Source organism: Amborella trichopoda, chromosome 7 (genome assembly GCF_054954075.1).
Source record: "Amborella trichopoda isolate Santa Cruz 75 chromosome 7, AtrichopodaSantaCruz75HAP2 v2.0, whole genome shotgun sequence".
NCBI classification, from domain to species: Eukaryota; Viridiplantae; Streptophyta; class Magnoliopsida; order Amborellales; family Amborellaceae; genus Amborella; species Amborella trichopoda.
Window position 1 is genome coordinate 33722328 of NC_142342.1, and position 24372 is coordinate 33746699.

The following is a 24372-nucleotide window of genomic DNA, read 5'->3' on the forward strand; positions in this document are numbered from 1 at the left end:
AGAAAGTAGATTTGGGGTTTCTAAGGTAGAGAAAGAGAGATAGTAGATTTGAGATTTATGATGTAGAGAAAGAGACTAGATTTGGGGTTTATGATGTAGAGAAAGAGACTAGATTTGGGGTTTCTAAGGTAGAGAAAGCAGATTAAGGGTTTTTGAGGTAGAGAAAGAGAGAAAGTTGATTTGGGATTTCTGAAGTTTCACAGTGTGGGTTGTTGGGTCACAAGGTGGGGTTTGCAAGGGGTGAGAGAGCCGCACTTTCATGAATAAAAAATTCAAGTCTAACTTGATTTTTTTTTTTACAGTAACTTTTTCCTTGATACTGCCGAATTTTTTATTTTAATCTAAAAATCTAGTAAAATCTTGTGGTTGTCCAAATGGTCCAAATCTATTTCACAAGATTTTTGGATTGCAATCCAAAAATATTGCAATTTTGGTTACATTCAAACTAGCACTAAAAGTTTTTCTTTCAAGGCCCTTAGAATTGTTAGGCAAGGAGATTCCCTATCTCTTTTTCGTTTTGTATTAGTATTGCAAACGCTTTTTAGTGTAATGCTAAAATTAGTAGATGCATCAGGGTTGTTCAATGACTTTCAGGTAGTGGAGGGACGAATAAATGTCACTTATGAAGTATGCAGACAACACTATGATTTTTTCTTATGTGAAGAAGAATATTTTGTTTGTTATGAGATTGTTACCATGCGAAAAATTATACATGGAAAAAACAAACTAGTAGGGGCAACTTGTGAAGAGAAACAGGTTAGGAGAAAAAATATGAGGACATATAGCCTCAATAAGGATATGGCCATTGATAGAGCAGATGGCGGATCAGTATTCATGTAGCCGGTCCCAAATAGTTGGAAAAAAGATCTGATGATAATAATAATGACGATGATTCCGTTTACCGATATGAGAGCCCCAAGATCTATCTAAGATGTAGTCATGCAAAGACTCCAATACAGGTTTGATTTGTGGCAGTCTAAATTCCTAGCAATCGGTGGGCCATTGATTAAATCCACACTATTTAATATTCTATTGTACTATATGTCTTTGTTTAGAGTGCCGAGTTTTGTTGTAAAGCAATTAGAAGGTCTAATGAGAAAGTTTTTATTGCAGGAAACTGCTGAATGAAATTTAGTTTCATGGCGCACAATACCATGAAACGTTGGAGGTATGAGAATAAAACAGCTAAGACTCATGAATAATGCTTTACTTCCTGCATGATAGTGAAGGTGTGCTATGGAGAGCAAACGGTTTTGGAGGTTTATTATGAAAGAAAAATATGGTTAGGATCTGGAAATTAATTTGGTTGCAAATTAAGAGTTGTTTATTAGCAGTTAAGACTCATGAATAATGCTTTACTTTCATTGATTTGTATGGATATTGTTGGGCATCAAGAGTTGTTTATTAGAAGTTAAAGGTCGTTGGTGGGAAGAAATAGAAATAGAGCTGTAAGAGAAAGTGAATTCGAAAAATGCAAAGTTAAAAAGGTATGGTTTTTCGATCAGGGCACGCTATGCAGTGGGAGATAAGGTGTACATATAATAGGCAATCAGATGTCATTCAACACTATATCCGATGCCTAGAATTGAACCCCAATCTTTGCATTTAGTAAAAAAAATTGTATTGTCTAATGGCAAATATAGATAGAAGGAAATAGGATTGGGCAATGATCTAATGTAACGGTTGTATTATAGTATAATGCAACGACACTTTTAGAAAATCATGTTTGTGGTATTTGTATGTGGATGCTAGTAAGAAAGGAAGTTTAAGGATATTCAATTATCGATATAAATGAACTTCATTCAACGACACAAATAAGAGTGGGGTAGTGGTATCCAGTCTCCACCAGATCTTCAATGGATGTTTTTGGGGAACCCAGAAGGGCATGAATTGAAGGCTTAGCTAGGAGTCGTAATGGGTCTGTAATGGCTCAATGTAGTTGGCGAGCTTTGGTATTGTGATAGCGGACGAAGCAAAATTGAGGTCACTAACCTAAGGCTTAAAGGTAGTGAAAGGTGTAGCTCAATAGATCATCATATAAGGGGATTTGATGAATGTTATTTTGTGGTGTAAGAAATAAATGTTCTATGCTCAATGAAGAGCTTATGGGAGGAGGTCAAAGATTTTTTTGGTAAAATGGAGGCGTTTTTTTGTCATGTATGAGCAGTGTTTGAAAAATCGTTGATCCAGATCGAAATCACCCGATCAAGATCGAAAATCATCTAAAGAAATTCGGATCTCAAAAGATATCGGGATTCAATAGAACAAGGTTTTTCTACATTATTTTAATAAAAATTACACTCCTAGAGTTCTGTCAACATCATTGGCACCCGGGGCCCACTACACATGTAGCCAGTAAGAAGCACTTGTTGTCAGCCTCCCCATGAAGTCATCAAGCTCTTGCGCATGAGGTAAAGGTCATGCCTTGCCCATTTTACACTCCAATGGTGCGATCTTGGATAATTCCTTAATCTTTTCAAGTGTGAACAGGGAGTGTGCATTTAATACACTGCTCATTTTGACGATCCATAATCACATAATACACGACAAAATAGTTTTCTCTCTCTAGCTAGCTTTTCTATTTTATGCCATTTTTTTTGTTTTTTTACAACAATAAACATGCTTGGAGTGGAGCAACGTAGGGGGATGAACATGCCATTTTTTATTTTTGAAATTTTAATATAGTTATTTTCCATTTTTTAGGGTAAAAGTTTTTTTGAATTTTTTTTATTGCCATAATAAACATGCTTGGAGTGGGGTTGGCAACGTAGGGTAATGAACATGCCATTTTAAAATTTTTTAGATTTTAATATCTTTATTTTCCATTTTTTAGGGTAAATATTTTTTTGAATTTTTTTTATTGCCATAATATTAAAATTTATTGGGGGTTTTATTTTTTTAATCATATTATAGGGAATTATTTTCTAATAATTTTTAATCATGTTTGTTATAATATTATAATTTACAAAAAGGGTTATTTGAAATAGTTTGGCCGGAATTTGCTTTCTCGGTTCGAGATTAAAGCTAGACCGTTAATCCTGCGCCATCAGATGGTGGTGACTCGGTGTGAGGTATAATAAGCCCGATTGAGGTAATCTCCAGCGTTTTTCCTTTTATTTCTTGCAATCTTATTTTTTATTCTCTGCATTGTTGTTTCAATGGCATCAAGTTTTAAGATCTTGGTTTTATTATTATGTTGATTTTATTTTAAGGTTCACGTTAAGTACTCTATCACCAAAACAAAAGGGGTGAAATAAAAAAAAAATATTATTTCTCATAAAAATATCACATAGGTTTTTTTTTCAAAAGGTTCATTAGATACAAGGCTGTAATTGTTTTCCTTTGGATGGGACTTGTATAAGGTGTAACCTTACACAATCGCAAGTAAGGCGCACCTCCAAAACATGCCAAAAGACGCAGTTTCATTGTCCGAAACACCTTCAATGGCTTGAAATATATTTTTTGTTTATCGTTCCAAAAAAAAAGTACATCAAGTAGATATATGAACACTTGAAAGTCTTAAAAATTAATGGTCTAGATAATATGTTACGAGATGCCCTATTTTTTATACTCGGGATACTTTTTTCCCATATCCATACTTCAAAGTCAAGATCAATCGGAAAGTTTTCCGGTGTAGAAACAACCTCTTTGAGCGGGTTGGGTTTTTGAGGTGCACCTTAGATAGACGTTTTTTTCGAGTTTAGGTTGCGATGTGTAAGTTGAAAACGTAAATTGGTTGTCTTTGTTTCTCGTTGATTGAATAAAAGAAAGGAAGTGATAATTCTTGTCCCAAAAAAAAAAAAGGGAAAAAAAAATATTTATGTAGACAACATAAGCAAATACCAAAAATTAGGGATGCGGATAAAATACCAGTTTTAAGGCCAACTGATTTTATTGCCCCAGCAAACTGTCCATTTACTCCCACTAACAAATACCAAATTAGGGGTACTTTTAGGACCCCCAAACTTTGGGGATGTATCCTCCACTACCTACACGATAATCCCCCCTCCCCCCACCCCTCACAAAAAAACAAACACTCAAAATCAAAATTTTCAAATACGTACTCTATGTACATACTCTATGAGACTAAAAAATAATGTTCCAAAATTGAATGAGCATCATCCAATTTGTGGATTGCAAGATCTAAATGTTAAAGAGCTCAAAATCTAATTTACTTTTTTAAATAATTTTCTGAGGATATTTAAATAGATCACAAATTTTCAGATCCAGATCTTTCTAACTACATTTTTCAGGCGGGGTAGCAAATGAATAGTTTGGTCCTACACGATCATAGTAGATGCTCCATTTTAATTTAATATTGAGAGATTTACATGGAGTGAGGGAGAGAGAAAGAGTTATGCGAGGATTGGGGAAATAGGGACAGAAGGAAGCAGGAAAAGAGGTAAGTGGCACATGGTAAAGGGGTGGTTATACGGCTGGACCTGCACTTGCCGTGGGACCCTAGATGCATTGCGTGCCCGGGTCTTGGCTAAAGGGCCCCTGGCCTGGGTCTTGGCTTGGTGGCCTTGCCCAGCCTAGCTATGTTAATGGTGAGGATCAGACAGGGTTAAGCCAATTTACAAAGTAAAGTTTTCCTAAAGAAAAATAAACCCAAGACGGGTTGGGCTAGGATGAGCGGGACGATTGAACAGAGCCCCAACCCGCCTTTCAAGCTCGGTCGCCCTTCTAGCCGAATTTTGTGGCCCATGTCAAAGATATCATATAATAGGGTAGGGCCACTTGGCCATTACCAATCTTAGATACTTGTTACTGTACTCTAGTCCTAAAACTAGTTCATCTTCTAACACATTATCTGGACTATCCATTTTCAAGATTTTCAAAGTGTTTATAGATCTGCTTGATCGTCACTATTTTTAGAATTTTAAATTTTCTTTCGGAATTGTATACAATGAGACTATTTACCTTTTGTTTAAGGTAGTCACAATTATTTACAACCATCTGATGTGAAATTTGATAGCTTAGATGTGTCACAAAATTCAAGAAAATTTCTTTTGAAATTTGAATTTGGTCAATGTAATAATTGTAGCCACCCAAATTTACATCCAATGGTCAAGATTAATGCGAGCACCTTGTACCAACGGTAAATGGTCTCATTGTATACTTTCCCATTTTATAATTGTAGAAAACAATAGATTTTTATATCATTGCAAGATTTTGCGGTGCAGAAACTGCATTTTTGACATAGTTTTAAGGTACACTTTACAGTACAAGGTCGGTATAATCTTTTTTTTAAAAAAATCATTTTTAGGAAAAAAACAAAAAATAAAATTCTATTACATAAATAAAAAATCTGAATAGCGCACTATGAAAATTCAATAATTTTGTTGGAAAACAACACTTCAATTTAGGTTGAAATAGAAAACTTCAATGCACATTACAATGAAAGGATCGCATCTATACTTGAAGCTGCCTCACATTTTCAAAAAGCATAACAAAATCACACAAAATATAAAATATATTAAGAACAATGGTATTCGTTTTCCGTTTTTGTAAAGAGTACAACAATTTTAAATACTAAAAAGTGAATGAAGAAAATGTTTGGTGAGTGTGGTCGTTAAAGGCCTTATAAGTGCTTGTAAAATGAAATTATATAGTAGAACATGAATTTAGTGGGAGTATAGTCATTTGTGGACTATACTAAGCAAACGATGTTTGTTGATACTGGATTATACTTGACGTGCTAGGTCGGTCTGGTTCTCGAGAAAACCCATGTTACTTGGGCTAAGAGGAACAAACCGATGATGATTATATGGGTTATTCCTTGATGAGGTCGGAGTATGCCCTGATGAAGGAGCCAATGGACTATATGACCCTCGTGTGTGATAGAGGCCTTAAGAGATAGAGCCAAACCCTCATTATTTGTACCATGACACGGCATACACATCGATAGTTGTTTTCGGAAAAGTGTACCACGTTTCATAATGAAGAGTGTATATGTGCGAGAGATACTCATTTGTGCACCATCGAGCTATGGATTGCATCAAGTTAGGATGACTTTGATTTTGTCTATAGGGGAACCTGAAATCCATATACTGGGATTGCAACCCCTTGTCCATTAGCTAGACTTTGGTGACCCACTAATGATGTCCTGCATGGATTGTGGGTCATGGACATCGCTGAGTCGGTTTGAGAAAGCATATATGGTTCGTAGTTCGCGGTTGGACATGGAGTGCCCCAACAGATATTTATTCCTAAACCATATTGATCATTTTCCCATCAAAGTATTTAATTTTATTTATTTTAATAATATTGATTTTTATAATTGTTATTTACATTTTTCTAAATCTTTGGATATTTTATTTATCAAATTTGGATTTACAAAAACATATATATTGATTTTATAATGATTTCATTATTCAAATAATAATTTTTTGTATTTTTAAAAAATATAAAAATAGCATAATTGCATAGAAGACCCCATAGGTCTTTTGGGCCCACCATTGCAACTTGGACGGGGCCCATTATGTGCCCAAATAGATGGCATGCCCCTCCTATAGAAACCTTCTATTTTGTGGAGATCAAGCTCTAAAGCTTGATAGATAAGTATATGTTGTTTTAAGTAAGCTTGAGACTTGAGGAAATTTTGAATGATATTTTGATATGTATGAGAAGGCCTATGCATAAAATAAGAAAGTATAATATTATAATATGTTAATTTTTTATTTGAATTAATTGATGGGGAAATGGTTTAGGAAGTGGAAGATAATGGTCTAGCACCTTCTATGGGATAGTGATGGCCTATATATAGAATGAAGAGCTCATATCTCTCATCTCACAAGTCACTCAAGATCAATGGTGTATATTCAATCTCACATGAGTGGCAAGTCAAGGAAAACCCTAAGAAACCCTAATTCTATTTAAGCACTATAAAAAGGAAAGTACCCTGCCCAAAATCTCTACACCTTATCTCTACACCTCATAACTTTCTATCCCTCTCCCCTAAAACTCCCATAGGGGGCACACCCCACTCTAAGCAATTTCTCTCTCTTTTAAGAAAGTTTCACTCTCTCTTGAAAGACTTAAAAGGGGGGTACACCCCACTCTCTCTCATCTCATGTTTTCTCTCATGTGGTCTCTCATTATCTCTCATCTCTCTCTCATCTCATGTTTCCATTGGTGTGGCTTGTCCAAACTTGCTTTCCTGAGTGAAATTGAAGGTTGCCCATTAGATCATGCGCCATCGGAAGATGGTGACTCGGTGTGGGGTGTAAGAAACCCGGTTGAAGTAATATTCGGCACCCTCTTTTGTTTCTTGGTTATTTGTTTATAGCTTTCTCTTGTATATTTTCTTTGTTAATGAAAAGTGGGTTTTGAATAGCTTCAAGCTCCTATAGTATTCTTCTTCTCTTTTTTTTTTCTTTTTTTTGAACTTAGTATATTGTAAAATGACTACTTGTGCGTGATCTAGATCGTGAAGAGAAGAAAAAATATTGAAAAATAAATAAATTATTATATACTCTGGTTAGATCACACAAGTCCTTCTTTCAAAAAAAACAATATGAGAATTCGGTCACAACAAGTTTTAAAGCACATAACTTCCTTAGTGAAAATATAAGTTTCCCCAACAATTTTGAAAAAACAGCAAAGGGGAAGAAAGGAAAAAGGAACGGGGACTATAGAGGATTATACAAAATATGTTTTCGCAATCGTACTACTGCACTAACGAAGATTACGTTGAAAAAAAAAAAATTGAGTGACATTAATTTCTTCTAACATGTAAAGATTCAAAATTACATCTCTCAACGTTCAATAATAATTTTAAAAGCATAAGAATTAGAATATATGTGTCTGTTTATATTAAAGTGGAAAATATTTACTTATAATGTAAAACAAACAATTTCACTTAACCATGTAGGTAAACAACTAATAAACCAGAATTAATACCTTGTTGTTGCTCAAGTGGAGTTACATCCAATTGCAAATTGATAAAACTAACAAAGAAAACTACTAATTTTAAGTCTTTAGGAAATGTTTTTATAGGAATGATAAAGTATAGTAATATTTTGCTTTCTTCAAAACTTTATTTTCTTGTGGTCATATCCAATATTATGCATTTTAAAACATTTTAAATGAAAAATAGACTATCCTTCAAAAATTTTGTTTTAAATTGCTAGCCATGAAGAAAACATCTAAGGATATGAATCAGAAAAGTAGAAATATAGGTAAGGATGAACCCTACATTCTTGAACAAGACAAAAGCAAATTTCAAAAAAATAAAAGTTGAAAAGTGGGACATAAATTAGTTGGTTGTGAACTAGAAGGTGAGAGAGGGATGGCTTGCACGCCAATCCAATTAAAGGAGAAAAATGTTCCTACAAAGATCCTTATTTAACTGTGAATATTAATATATAGAAAGAGGAAAGAGGAAAAAGAAAAAAGAATAAAGGAAAAGTAAAACCCAAGCTAAATAAAGCGGGCATTGGAAGCCTATAAAATACTCCATTGTGTTTATTCCCTTCTCTCACGTGAGAAGCTATTTTATGAAATAGAATTAACATGTTTTTCGTTTTTGATATGGCTGTTTTTAGTTTTTAATTTTCTTTTCTTTTTTTTTAACAATTAGTTTCCCATTTTCTTGAGAAGAGATTTAGAAAGAAGGGTTGAGATTCATTGGCACACATCCCCTTTTACGATCCCAGGAGCTTGTTCTAGAGCTGACGTCGATCAAAATGATGCCCGCTCTTTGAGAATCTATCATAATGCCAATAAGTTATACGTGCCATCACCAATCCAAAAATAAAAATTAACAATCATGAGCAAAAAAGCATTGTTACTATAGACCTGATTTATGAATCAAAGATGATATATGACTACAAAGTCTATAAATTACCTTTTGAAAGTTAAATTTATGATTTTTGAAACACCCAAAATACATAAAGACTGACGTATTTAGGTAGTTTGAAAGTCCAACTACAGAACTATGTAAAATATTTATTTGGGCTTACAAGAAAGACTATCGAATTAAAGATAAAACAGGCAGGGAAAAATTCTTTAAAAAAATTAAAACATTAACATAAGGTCCAAAATATTGATCATTCATTAATACCGCATCCTTCTCCTATTCCCTAAATGGGTTTCTCTTAAGGATATAGATATAACAAGGACACACGCACAAAGGAAAAGTGATGGCCAACTTCTGCATTTTATACAATCTCTGCTTTTGGTGGACAGCCAAGCTTTAAACAAGAAATCCCTCCAATGGCAAGTTTCGTATATTCACCTTTAGAGCTTCCTATATAGAAGAACTTGCACGCCAACAAACATCTAAGACTGAGAGGAGAGAAAAAGAAGCACTTATTCTCTTAAAAAAAAAAAAAAAAAACGCACTTATTCTCTCAAAGAAAAAAGAAAAAAAAAGAGAGAAGCACAAAAAAAACAAAGAACAAGAAAGAGTGCTGCATATACATACATCCTGAGATAGATACAAGTCATAGAGTACAGAACCAGGGAGAGTGAGAGAGCAAGAGCTATAGAGTACAGAACCAGGGTGAGGGAGAGAGCAAGAGCTAGAGAGATGATGCCAGTGGATGCTGGGGATAAACCACGAGGTGGGCGAGGTAGGATGGTGCGATGCTGCGCGCTAGCACTACTAGCAGTAGTTGTGGCGCTTGGCATATCGGTGCTCACGGTGTGGCTCATCATAAGACCTGCAACTCTCACCTACTCTCTTGAAAGTGCGTCAGCCCAGCGTTTCGGGCTCAAGCATGACAGGCTCAACTCGAGCTTCGATTTCGTAATGAGAGCAGATAACCCCAACAAGAGGGTCTCAGTTTACTACGACACCTTAGAGGTGTCTGTGTCGTTCGAGGGCCACACCATAGCTTGGGGAACCATAAGCGGGTTCTTCCAACCACAGCGAAACGAGACCGAAATACGAATGCAAGCTGGAGGAGAGGGTGTTTGGGTGCAGGATGGCACAGGACGCGATTTGAGACTGGAGAAAAGATCAGGACAGGTTGAATTGGAGGTGAATGTGAGAGGCAAAGTTCAATTTAAGGTGGGAAAATGGAAATCCAGGAATTATAAGTTGAGGGTTTCCTGCATGTCGACGGTGCCGGTAGTCGCCTCAAAGGCGTTTCAGGGGTCAGAATGCAACGTAGATATTTGAGGTTTTTTTTTTTTTTTTTTTTTTTTTTTTTTTTTTTTGAGATTTATGGTTTAGTGGATTGGATTGGATTTGATTTATGTTTTGGTTTGTTGGTGCTTGATTTTGATGAGGAGTTTGTATATCTTTGAACCTCTCTCTCTTAATTGAAGTGTAATGGTTTATTTTTTATAGTGTCATGTGTCCTTGGGGTTTAATTTTTTCGGGCCCGAAGATGTAAAGAATACTTAGTAATGTTACATCTCAAATTCGATTCCTATAGTGAAACTAAAATAATATTAATAAAAAAAAAAAAACCATCAACTATTCTATTCTCATCTTTGTCTATTTTGTTATTTCTTTTATGCAATTTCAGACTTGTCGACTATGGTGAATATATGAGAATGGGGAATAATCTTGTATATTTGAATATGCAGTCTTGCGGTGAATTTAGCTTCTAATCATCCAAATAAAAACAAGGAAAAACAATATTGTTGCTAGAAGTAATTGCCAAAAGTGGGGGGTAATGTGTTAATCCACAATTTTATTAGGCGTCCTTTGTAGCGCCCAATAAGAATAAGGGTTTTTGTACCGCCCACTCTTTGGCTCGCTCCGTGTTTATGCACTTCTCTAGTTCGTTTCGTCCACGACGGCAAGAGAGTCCCAGACCTATTAATGAGGGAGAAAAACACAAGCTTTGCTCCCTTTTACAGTATGAATATATAAAGTTGAGGACCATGTATTTTTTCTACTTATAGAAAAGATCATGAAAGAGGCTATCAGAATGGTACCCAAATCCATTTATGATCCCGGGTTTGTAGACACCTCACAATTCCACCCAAGAGGCTGCCATGCCTTCTCAGACTATAGGTGAAAGCATTTCAGGTTAAGTTATCTTCCTTCCATTTACTTACAGTATGATAACCTATTTAAGGGCAAGCTTTCTATGCTTCTCCTACAACATAAAAGTTATATATTTCCCCTTATCCAACCGTCCATTCTGAATGGAGGGTTAAGATTGCTCCGATCACAATGTCACATCTTTACACTATTTTATTTTTAATTTTTTTCTCTATAAACTTTTTTGACACTAAATTTTGTACGTCCAATCCTCTCTTAAACTCACACTAGAGAAAAATACAAAACAATATTTTCAATAAAATAAAATAACCAAAACAACACCCCGAAAGTTTCGAAGGGTATTTTGATCATTATATTTTATCAAAAAATTATTTTTAATATTTTTATAGGTGCACCCCACTGAAAATATGGCACGTACCAACTTTTATATTCATACAATTTGTATAAAAAAAACTAAAAAATAAAATGCTTTGAGATGTCGGATCTAAGATCAAATAGTGAGTAGCTCTCTTGATGAAAATTGGACCGCTGGATGGCAGGGAAAGCATAAATATGGGGAAGTATAGAAACCTTTCCCCCTATTTAGAAGTTGTGAACTTTTTTTTTTTTTTCGCTCTCTTTCTCTGACGATCATCGTTCATAGAACGATTGCCTCTAAAATCAGTACTTTAGAAAGGGGGCTTGTGCCAATGACATGTTATATTTGATTTCCATTCCTTATCTTGATAAGGTTGTGTTTGGGAGTGTGCTTAGAATCGCTAATACGCACGTTATTAAAGCCATGGGGTAAGAATGAAAGAGGTGGAAGCCATTGCTTTATTAGCCATCTTCTGCAACTCAACAATAACCTCACAGCGATGGTAGATGGATTTTACGAGCTTTCATGTGGTCTTGGGTGAAGGGTGGTTTCAAATCAATGGCATTAAATAGTAATTTGTTTTTGTTTAAGCAGTACTAAATAAATTTCAAATGTAGCAATGGTAATATCAACTGCTAATTACTCACGCTCAAGTCCTATTCTTAACATCAAGTCACATTAGTTATGCGCAGTAGACGCAAAAATCGAACCAGAACGGTTAATCGGATATGGGGACGGAAGCAGTTTAATCGGCCTAACCGGTTAATCTGCTGATTCAAATGTTCTAACCGGACAAGTCCCGGGCGTTCAAAAAATTGTTGAAAAAATAAAAAACATACACAAAAAAAATCTACTAAAATATGAAAAGCATATAAATAATGATTAAAACAAAATACATTCAAATGAAATTGAAAGTTAATTAAAAAAAATAGATTTAAAGAATAGATTTGTGCCTAGGGGTATTTTAAATTTTTTTCGAAAAAGATAGGAAAATATAAAAGTGAGTATTAATGTCCAAAAAAATTTTAAAATTTTACCATAATGTAAAGAATATTAAAAAATATATTACAAATCAAATGCCTTATTTTTGAGGTTTTATATATATTTTTTGAATTTTCTTTTAAATATCGGTTGATCACCAAGACCGTCCAAAACCTTAACCGGCAAGGAGCCGGTTCCGATCTAACCAGGCAGTTACTGGTTAGATGGTCCTGTTTTTTTGGTCATGCATATTCACAAATTGGAGCAATAACTATCATATTCAAATTGGAGCAACAACAATGTGAAATATTTGTTTGGGCTGTTTAAAAATAAGGAAATTTACAAAAAACCCCCATTGACTAAACTTTCTTTACAACCTTCTTCAAACCAATTTTTTTATGGCAACTTTTACCCCAAAACTGATTTTTATAGCAAAGACCAAACCCCTAACCCCGCACTAAAAAAAGTCATAGTTGGAGGACAAAAATACTCTTGCTAGAACATGAAGGTGCCACATTCCCGTAGATGCTCAATCACCAAAGAGAGCCCAGCACATATTACTGCTGGACCGAAACTCATACCACATTAACGGCCGGACTGCATGCAACTTATGTCAGATTGCGGCATCATAGCGCCGGAACCCTACAACTTCTGCATTTTATACAATCTTTGATTTTGGTGGAACGAACAAGCTTTAAGCAAGTAACTATCCCAATGGCAAATGGTCTTGTTGTATACTTTTCCTATATATAATCCAAAAAAATTAATATATATTTTTATGTTTTCTATCATTTTGGCAAGGATTGAAAAGTGTTTTTGGCCATAAATACTTGCCATCTTTTGGGTTTATTTCTAAAATACCCATGTTATATATATTTTTTCGAAATCCTTTTTTTTTCATGGAAAATTATAGATACCCTCGAAAATCAACTTTCTAGACATCCTAGCCTCCATTATTTTTTATATTACACCCTAGACTACAATAGTATTTATTATTATTATTATTACTCCAATAAAAGAGTCAATGAATTTGAGAAAAAAATATCATTTTCCTCTCTCTTCCCCTTTTCAATTTTTTGGTTACATGTTATCTCTCTCACTCTCTCTCTCTATCTCTTTCTTTCCACCCGCCCTCTCTCTTTTTCTCTCTACCTACCTTCTCTCTTTCTCCCTCTCTCTATCCACCATCTCTCGCTTTACTTGCCCTCTCTTATTCTCTCTCTCTACCCGCCCTCTCTCTCTCATTCTCTCTCTGTCTTTTTCTCCCTCTCCACCCGCCATCTCTCTCTACTCGCCCTCTCTCGTTCTCAGTCTTTTTCTCCCTCTCTCTACCCACCATCTCTCTCTACTTGCCTTCTCTCTCTCTCTCATTCTTGTTAAGTTAGGTGAGAGTCAAAATTACCACACGCATATTTTTTTCTAAAAATTAAGGGTAATATGGTAAAAAGAAAATGGATTTTTTTTAGAAACAAGAAAGTAATATCTATATAAGAGAATCAAGGAAGACATAATACACATCCTTTTGAAGATAACCCCTTTAGGAGTTATGGGATGGATTTTTAACATGGAGATAGGCCTCTAAGAGAGAGAGACATGGCCTCTAAGAGAGAGAGACATAGTCTCCAAGAGCGAGGCGGCATCTTTATGGGATTTTCTTTAAGTTTCCTCTTCTAGAGAGAAAAGGTATCTTAGCTGCTCTCAAGGTGTTTTTTCCGATAGCAGTATAAAGGTGGGAAAGATGTTGATCGACCGTATTGCTCAATCGAAAAAGCAGGTTTAGAAGGGAAGATCAGTGAGGGTTTTTTTACCGATGTTTAGAGAGAAGTACTATCTTTTATAACTCAAAATTGAACTATTCATTATGATAGATGATTTCTATTTGCCGAGGTCGTGGATGTAGCCCTACGGGGTAAGCCATGTAAATCATGTGTTGTGGTGGTGTGCTTTCATGTTTACTTCATTTCTTACACTTGATTTATAATTGTATTTATCTACTTTGCATTGGGTGAGATCCCGACATTTGGATTCTCGGGTCTGCCAGCAAAGAGTTTCCAAGAACCCTACAATTAGTATCAAAGCACAAGGTGTGTACGGGGCTAAGGAGTATATCAAGAAAAAGATGGATAGTGGAGTTTAATGGATACATAATTTGAGGTGGAGAAATATTGAGGAAAAATGTTTGTGAAAATTTCACAATAGAAGCAAAAGGTTCGTGAAAATTCCACAATAGAGGTAAGTATGAAGAAATCAAGAATCTATTTAATGAAAGATTGACAAGATGAATTTGATGATTTTGCTATCAAAGTGGAAATTGTTAGGTTTGGTGATAGTCCAAATCGCCATACTCATATTTTCTTCTAAAAATTAAGGTTATTATGGTAAAAAGAAATGAGACTTTCTTAAGAAGTAAGAAAGTAATATCTATATAAGAAAATCAAAGAAGGCACCCATCCTTTTGAGGATCACCACTTTGGAGTCTATGGGATGGGATATTCGAGTTGGAGATGGGTCTCCAAGAGAGATAGACATAGCCTCCAAGAGAGAGGCGGCATCCCCATGAGATTTTGGGCCTCCAAGAGAGAGGCGGCATCCCCATGAGATTTTGGGTTGTTTAAGTTTCCACTTTTAGAGAGAGAAAGTCTCTGGGTTGCTCTCAATGTATTCTTTCTAATAGCAGTATAGCAATGGGAAAATATTGATCGACGGTGTTGCTTGATCAAGAGTGCGAGGTTAGAAGGGAAGATCGGTGAGAGTTTTTTTACTAATGTTTAGAGATATGTATAATCTCTTGTAATCCAAAATTTTAATATTCATTGTGATAGTGGATTTCTATTTGCCGAGGCCATAGATGTAGACCTACGGGATGAGCCACATAAATCATGTGTTGTGGTGGTGTGCTTTTTATGTTTGCTTTATTTCTCACACTCGATTTATAGTCATAATCATCTATTTCGCATTTAGTCAATCATGTACGCGATCTTAGGTAAGATCCCAGTATTTGGGATTCTCGGTTCCACAAGAAAAAGGCTCCCAAGAACCCTACAATTCTCTCTTTGTCTTTTTTCCCTTCTACTCTCCCTCTTTCTCTTATTCTCTGTCTCTTTCTAAAATTATTCGAGATGATAAAATATGTCATGAAAAAATCAATAGAAATCCCTTCTTATCTTTTTGAACCCGAAGATTCAACTACTAAGTTCTATATTAGATTTTCCCTTTCACCAAATATGCCACTTTCTAGATAAATTCTCCTCATGTCTCTCATTCCCTTGACTCCCCAAAATCCATCAAAGAGCACCTATGGAGTATGAGAACGCCCCACTTGCTGCCCATAACATTGGGCCCTGCCGCTAATCCTAAACTCCATAAGAAAAATAAAAGCAGTATAACCTTCCATGAAATACCAAGAGAATTAAGATATGAAACAAATTATATTTCTCCATTGTCGGAAACCCTAGCTTCACCCCTGAATTCTGGCTCTTAAAATCCTAATATTGAGGGCTCTCCATCCAAACCAGAGGGAGTAACAGAGAGCTCAGAGTTATAAGTAAATGAGTAAACAGCGAGCTCAAGATCCCAACCATGGGCTTCAAATATCTCTATCATAGAGCGAGGTCCACAACTCCTGTAATGACTTGGAAATATGTTGCTTTATCATCAATTCTAGGATCCACCATTTCTGATTGGAATAAAGTATTCGAAAACTTAATCGGAAAACCTAACTTGGCAATCCTAGAGACTTGGGCTACTTCTCGACAAAAAGTTTGTTCCAACAAGAGAAAAAACTAAAACAAAACTCGATACCCATGAAATCAATTCGAAATTGTAGAGATTTGTAGATAGAGAGAGATAAAGACTTCCTCGCAATTGAGAGGGGTCCCCTTCTGCGCAGCTTTAGAGAGAAAAAGACAGAATGAGAGAGAGAGAAGGGGCGAGTAGAGAGAGATGAAGGGAGGAGAGAGGAGAAAAGACAGAGAGATGAGAGAGAGCGAGTAGAGAGAGAAAGAGAGAGAGCGAGTAGAGTGAGAGATGTCGAGTGGAGAGAGAGGGAGAAAGAGAAAGGGTGGGTAGAGAGAGAGGTAGAGAGAAAGTGAGAGCGAAATCACGTGACTAAAAGACCACCTAATTTTCATTGAATATGTATGGGATTGGGGAAAAAAAGTTTTATTAATGCAATGGACAGTTGAGGAAAAGTGGGGGAAAAAAGAAAAGAAAGAAATTGTGCTCCATGGTTTTTTAATGTTTTTAAAATCTTCTCATGTCAAAATGAGAGAGATAATGCCTAAAATAACATAAAAAGAAAGAGAGAGCCACCAGGGAGAGAGATATCCTTAGCACAGTTCTTATAAGTTTCATCATTAATCAATATATATATAGATGGAAAAAGATATAGAGTGTCAACCATATACTATATAATTAAGGCACACTTCAAAAACTTACCATAAAAGGTTGTTCCAAGCTATAAGACCCTTTAATTGATCATCTGGACCTCGAGATAAGGGAATTTGAAAAACAAAATAATTTCAATCCAAAATATGGTGCATTATGAAATACATTATTGGGGCAGTTCATTTTCAAGTACTCATAAATCTACCCAATCTATACTATTTTTTGAAGCTTTAAATTTCATAATTAGCTATGAAAATCAAATTTTTTTTTTGCCATCACAAGGATTTTCAATATTCAAATGAAAGAAGAAGTTCAGATGTCTGAAACCTTATGATAGCTTGAAAATGTTGAAACCTAATCATGAAAGTTAAAATTTCAAATTAGAGCAAATCTATAAACACTTGAAAATATTGAAAATAGATCATCCAAATAAATTATTATAAGATTTGCTATTTTTAGGAATAAAAATTCTTTTTCTCTTTATATCCACACATCTTGTGGTCGAGATAATCAATTAGAAGGTTTTCCAACTTTAGAGAAATCTTTTTTTAGTAGTGATTTTATGCCACACTTGTATAGTAATATAATGTAACAATCTTCAAAAATCATGTTAGGGCTATTTGTTTGATTGAAATTTTAAAATATACACTCTTTTCATTCTAATGAACAATCACAAAAAGGAAAATTTTGAAAACACAACTTAGAAAGTATTTTTTTAGCCCAATTAACATAGGTCATTCATTTTGATAAGATGTTTAGTTCTAGGCCTTAAGAAGATTTTTTCTTTTCCAATTTTTTTAGATGGATTTATTATCATTAGATGAATAATGTTAAAAAAGAAAACAATGATTTTGAGTTTTTAAAAGCCAAGATCTTGAAATTCACCAAATGAATGGTCTAAGATTCGTTGTTGAAGGGGACTCATTTTAACCATTTATAGGGTTCAAATTGAACTTTTGTTTTTGGGGATTGATTATTGAGATGAAAAGAGTGTGTGTACAAAATTTTGGGCCATACAAATACCACAAACATGGTTTTCTAGAAGTGTAGTTGTATTATACTATGATACAACCGTTGTATTAGATCGCTGCCCCTCTTTTTTATCATATTTTTGGGTGCACCATATTTCTATAAAACAAAGTCACAACCTTATATAACCTTTTATAATTCAACATTGCACGATGGATAAGAAACAAGGAAAATACAAGGCAAACAATATATTAGATATGGAAAGTTTGTGCTTGAAGGAGTTTGTAGTAAAGTCTTCAAAACCTTACATCGTTAATAGTATCACGCGAAAACTAGTTACTAGAAGGGGAAAATTTCTTAAGGAGTGTAAGCTAGAAAACTATCTAATAGTGCACGGATTATTTAGAGATTAAGAGTGGCAACGACCCAGGCCGCTCTTCACCTAGGCCTATCCCTTGTCCCTTGGAGCCATCCCGCCCAACCCAAACCCTATTAGGGTCAGGTCGGGGCAAAGCCAGTCCCAAACAAATGAAGACAGAATTGAAGAAAAAACAATAAAACAAAAAAAAAGGTCGGTCCTAATTTCGACCTATCACAGCCCTTGGGCCAAAGATCCTCTTATTTTAGGGTGGGGGCCAGGCCCCTGACTCATTTCCAGCTATTGTTAGAGAGAGGAATACCATGAATATAGAGCAAACTACATACCCGTGAAAAATTAGTGTTACTATCCTTCAAAATTGAAGCTAGTTAAATAAGGAAACTATACAATAAGACAAATTATTTTTAGCACAAGGAGATCACAATCATTATTGATCATTAAATGTGAAATTGACAGCTAGGGTGTGTGATTGATTGTACACAAAACCCAAAATAAATTTTCTTGAAATATGTGACACACCTAAGTAATAGGATTTCATATCCAGTGGCTAAAGATGACTATGACCTCATTGTACTACAAATGAATTGTCCTATAGTATATAATCCAATTAAAGAAATCATTTTTTCTATTTTACATGTATACCATAGTATCTGGGTAGAAAAACTGTTCATACATAAATCTCTCCTAAAATAATTAGGACATCGAGAATATTTGAATTGAAGAATGATTGAAATGCATCAATAGTAACTAAAATGAAGCAAGACAACAATGTAAGCTAAGAAACAACGATCGAAATGTCACAAGATTTTCTGAAAGAAAATAAGATAATTAGAATAACTAAGCTCAACAGGAAAAAAAAAATGGGGCAGTCTCCAAGCCATCGTAATAAGAAGCAAAGTATCATTTTGAGCTTAACCATGTTAGAAATGGGGCAGCCTCTGAAGAATCAAAGGTGCTCCAAGCATTCCTACAATAAACAAAAATAAAAATTTCTAAGCTTCAACATGGCCCAAATTGGGTAGCCACTAAGTCTTTCAAAGGCAAAAATATCAAGCTTAAAGAAGAGTATGAGATAGCCGCCTATAGTTTTTCTTTTTATGTTTTGAACATATTAGCATGCTGGGAATAAAACTCTTGATGTGGAGAAAATGTTTATCTGAAATAGAAACTTTTTGTCACAAGATTCCTCATTATTGTAGCTTTTACAGGAGGATCAAGTCTTCTCCCAATTAGTACACAAGGATACCAATTCACATGTAGTAAAGTGTGTTAGGACTTGGCCAAGTAACTCTGCCAAGTAACCCCGTCTCACATATTATCGGTGAGTTTAATTTAGCATTTGATAAAGGTCTCAAGGGGTGAAAGTGGTGTACTTTCACCCAAACTATTTCTTTCACCCATGTGATAACACGCAACGTAGGGAAAGTTGGACCCCGTGAAGCCCTTTTATAAAAACTACTCGCAGAGAAGAAGAAAATTCACACTCATAGTTGTTGCTTTGCAAACTCTAGTTTGAAGAAGAGCAAGGGACTCACTCACAACAGTCGCTCGCTCTATCACCATCATGACAGAGCAGGAAGCCCAAATTAGTGAGTTTTGTTTGTTTGTTTTTGTTGTCTATTATAATGATAACCCCAAATGACTGTTGTAATATTTTTATTTTTTTTGTCGATTTTTGCAAATAAACCCAAAATCAGTTTGTCCCAAATTACAAAATGTGAATTTGGGGGGGGGGGGGGAGGGTTGTCAATTACAAAATGGGTTCATGTTTGTCTCAAATTCCGGGCAGCACCCCCCTACTATGGCTATTTTTTTTTCCTAAGTTGCGCTCCTGCCTGGCACTGTAAATACCGAACATAAGGAGGGATTTTTTTTTTTTCAAAATAAAAAAAGATGTACCGGACAGCTCTATATGCCTAGGATAGAGTTAGAGAGAGAAAGAGGCATCTCTCTAAATACATTGAACAAAAAAAACCCCACTTTTTAATGCGTGCTATGCTTTTCAGTTACCACCAACGCAAATCCCGCACCCCATCCATTCCACAATGTGTTACAGTTAGAGAGAATGCAGACCCTTGGTTCACCCTCCCAAAAGGCCCCTCAAAAAAGCAAAAGAAATAAAATCCTAAAAACAAAAGATATAGAAACAATGCGATAAAAAAACTAACAACAAAAAGTCAGAGGATTTTCTTCTTCCTTCTCTCATTATAGAAGAGAAGAGAGAAAAGACGTTAAGACACAAAAGTTGGCCCATAAGAGAAGAGATTGGAGAGAGAAAACAAGGAAAAGGCTTATAGAGAAAAAATAGGTGGTGTTTTTTCCTCCCAGTAAAGGAGAATGAAGAGAGAGAGAGAAAGGGACAAGATAGAGGAAAGAAACTGAAGATAGAAGTCAGTGGTGATTATATTGTTTCTTCTCTATGAGGATTGATTAGTAGAAACCACTTAGTGGGACAAGAGGAGGAGCTTCTTACCTGCCAAGATAAAATGAAAACACTTTTCTCTCTCTAAAATCATATGTCTTCAGATTGGGATTGATGTCCTAAATGGATTGGTTGGGCAAGGAGATGAAGCTTTCTGTCACCTCCAAAAATCCTCTCTCTCTCTCAAACACCTTTCTCTCTTTCTCTCTAAAACGCCCCTCTGAAATGAGTCTTTCATAGAGGCACAAAGGGGGCAACAATAACAGTATTCCCCACCTGCAAAAAAAAAAAACCCTTCTCTCTTTAAAACTCCTCTCTCAAGCTCCAACCTCTCTCTACCTCTGCACGTTTCCCTCTCTCTCAAGCTTTTCTATGCTATGAATACCCTTTCTTTCTCGCCTGACTTCTCCCTCTCCCAAGTACCAACCTCTCTATTTCTCTTATACTGAACATTCTTATCTAGTTTAGCCTCAATATCCCAGAGAGTTGTTTGGTATTTTGAACATTGGGCAACTCTTTTTCTTTTGAAAAAAAAATAGCTCTCTTGCCAGTATTTGCATTGCCGTATATGAGGGCAACTTAAAAAAAAAAAAAAGTTGTGGGAGTGGGGCGTCACTCGTAATTTGGGACAAATGTGATCCTATTTTATAATTGAAACCAACCCCCCTCAATAGTGTCCGTACATAAATTTCTCTTACATATATTACCTGGTACGGAAGAATTCCAGAGGGTTAAATCTCTCTTACAATTTAGATCGGCTTAAAAACTAGGGCGAATACCACTGAATCGGGTCTTAAAGCCTATACATATGATTCTAAGGAAGGAAAATAAACAAACTCGCAAAAACCAAATCAATATCAAGGATAACATAAGCCATATACCTGAACTGAATGCCTGGGTATTATCCGTGTGATCTGTTCCTTTTTCAATATCGAGCCTCAAGTGAGTCTAAATTCAATAACTTCTCTCTCTCAATCGAATCCTTACATTATAATTTAGAAAGCAGCAATATTAGTGGATTGCTTCTTAATTAACAATGAATACAGTCACTTTCTTTTTTCGTACATGGGTCACACAAAGTAATGTGTATATCTCAGTCTCTCTCTGATTGACCCATCCATCCCTTTCCTCATCGAGAAATGAGGTTTATATAAACATTCATGAGTTGATAATCATAAAAGGTTTTGATATCTATCCATTTGTTGACCACACACTTTTATCTTTTATGATTTAGTCTCCATATAATAACCATGTAGCTTCGTTTAAATTTGAATGCACTCATAGATGATTATCTCTGGCCATTGTCTATCCATTTGATGTTCGAATTTTGAACTTGCAGCTCCAAGATACCACAGAGAAAATTAAGGGATTCTTTTGCTTTTTATCCATCGTCAATCAAGCAGTTGTAACACAATTCTACCATGTCTTTGTATTTCTTCTACCGCTTCCTAATGATGAATCCTTTGATTACGAAATTTGTAAAGATGATAGAAAACTAAGAGACGAACACAATATTTAAGGTCTCGCTTCAAATGGTCCACATATGAGAGATATATGATTCACCGAAATCGATCATTCTCTGCTAAAAATTACATCAACCGAATAAGAGGATTGCGAGTACAACTACTTCCACCACATGAGATTATAGACCATGGAAATATGAAAATCTTGTAGTGGGGGTCATGATACACACCTCCACAAAATGTGGGCTCAAGACTCCCTACATATTGGGAGATTCTACTGTCCGTCAACCTTTCTACGCAGATGACTGTTGTAGAGCTTGCCGTTGTCTCTTAAGAGAATAATATGATGTCGCAACTTTTAAGGGTGATATGACATTGAGTTAGGAATCCAATGGTCCTGGTCTCATATAAAAATTTCTCGTGGAAAGAGAAAATCTCAATTTTGGTTGCTGAGGATCATCTTAGCTCTTATCTGACAAACAAGGCATAAGGCTCTTCACCGCCAGTGGATACAGAAGATAGGTTAAACCAACTCCGAATGATGTGAAACTTCAGGGTTAGCAATATAATGCCTCAAATATAAATTCCTAAAAATTTTCAAATCAATCCCAAACATAAAAGTTGGGAGGTGTCTCGGTCAAGGTATATCTTAACTATCAATGAATATTGATGTTGGGGTTAAGCCAATTCCGAATGATGCCTAATTTGTATAATTCTTGGACTAAGTCATACGAGACCTCATGGAATATAGATATACCTCATTGTGATATCATATGGTGAGGTTTTCCTTATGTTCCATCTGTCAAGCACTTTATCATTGACCGATAGATTAAAAAAGAGTATCGAACCGCATCAAACTCCTCCAATATCATATGAGGAGGCGTATATAGTTCATGGGCATATACGAGTCATGTGAGTACATGTATCCCAGAGTTTGTCTCATGTTGAGATAGTCTGATGATCCCTTATCATCGATTGTTAATCACTATGCACATGTATAATAAACGATGGGTTAGGAAGCATATCATTCCACATCAGATTCCTCCAATTGTCATATGGAGAGGCATATAAGGGCTCTAAGAGTATATATATCTTAGAATCCGTCTCTCGTTGAGATGGTTTGATAGCTTCAATCATCAATCATTAATCAAGATATACACACTTGATTGACGTTAGATTAGAAAGCATGTCATTGTACATCAAATTCCTCCAATATCATATGAAGAGGCATATATAAGCCTTGGGAGTATATGTATCATAGAATTTGTCTAACATTGAGATGGTTTGACTCGTCTCATTATTATTAGTCGTATTTCAAGACATATATTGGTTGACTGACGAATATGGCTCTAAAGGCATATTGGGGCCCTCTTGGACATATCATATCCTTCATATCATATCAAGGGGTATATCTTTGCAAATATCTTCAAAAATCATGCTCATTGAGCTTGCATATCCTACCCATCGCTGTTAAGATATTTATCAGGCGTTGGTTAAATACTTATCTCACTTTCACTCCTCCAATTAATTGGGTTCCATCAAAATGTACTTAGTCTTTCATGGTAACTAAAAAATACACCCAACGATTAACTCACTGATAAACCTCAAATCAGGGTGTTCAATTTCTATTTTTGCTACTATTTTGCCTAATAAACCCCAAATCAGTGAGTTTACTTACTGATAAACTCAAAATTAGCAAGTAATTTTTTTTGCTACTATTTTTCTCATAAGCCCTAAATTAGTGAATTAACTCACAGATAAACCCCATTTCAGCTGCTACTTTTGATTTTCATGGATGTGCTTCGATTTTGCTCTTTTTTAAAAAAATAAAGTAAAATTATACTAGTTATTTGTATCATATTGCCGCTATGTTTGGGTTATGTTTGTGCATTTCAGCACCTCAAATATTTTTTTGTCTATGGATTGTATGTATATCAACCAGTTGTTTACTTCTGAACTACTATAAGTTGAAACACTACTTTTTGTGGTGGGTATGCACAACGTGCTTTATGTTTTATGATTAATTTGTTGAGTTCTTTAAACTCCATTAAGCTTAATGTTGTTACCAATACATTCCCAGGTTCCAAGTCTTGCCCAAATAATACTTTGATCATTTGAGTTTTGAATGATGCATATGATTTTATGAAGCTAATATAAGTGATACTGCATGCAAGATGCTATCGTTTTTTAATTGAAGTGATAAGATACAATGTATTGGTTAAAAAACAATTTCTTGTGTTGCGCCATTTGAGTGTGTAATTATTTTACAAGTTTGTAAATTCGTTTGTGAAGCAAGTGGTACTTCCACAACAAATGAAGCAAAAGGAATGGCACTTTTACAAGCACCTCGTCTACAATCCACTGAGACTTCATCATTGAAGGAGATTCGTGTAGTATTATTAAATATTGCAATGCGGAGTTTGCGATTTCTATGGTGATTTATATTAA

General features: G+C 35.2%; 1 protein-coding gene across 1 annotated transcript; it reads left to right on the forward strand.

Annotated features, from left to right (window-relative positions):
• The first annotated feature begins 9306 nt into the window (after window positions 1-9306).
• Window positions 9307-10297, forward strand: LOC18432920 (Late embryogenesis abundant (LEA) hydroxyproline-rich glycoprotein family). Its single transcript, XM_006843019.3, has one exon. It carries the CDS (start codon window positions 9536-9538, stop codon window positions 10127-10129), a length of 594 nt encoding a protein of 197 aa, XP_006843082.2. The 5' UTR covers window positions 9307-9535; the 3' UTR covers window positions 10130-10297.
• The last annotated feature ends 14075 nt before the right edge of the window (window positions 10298-24372 follow it).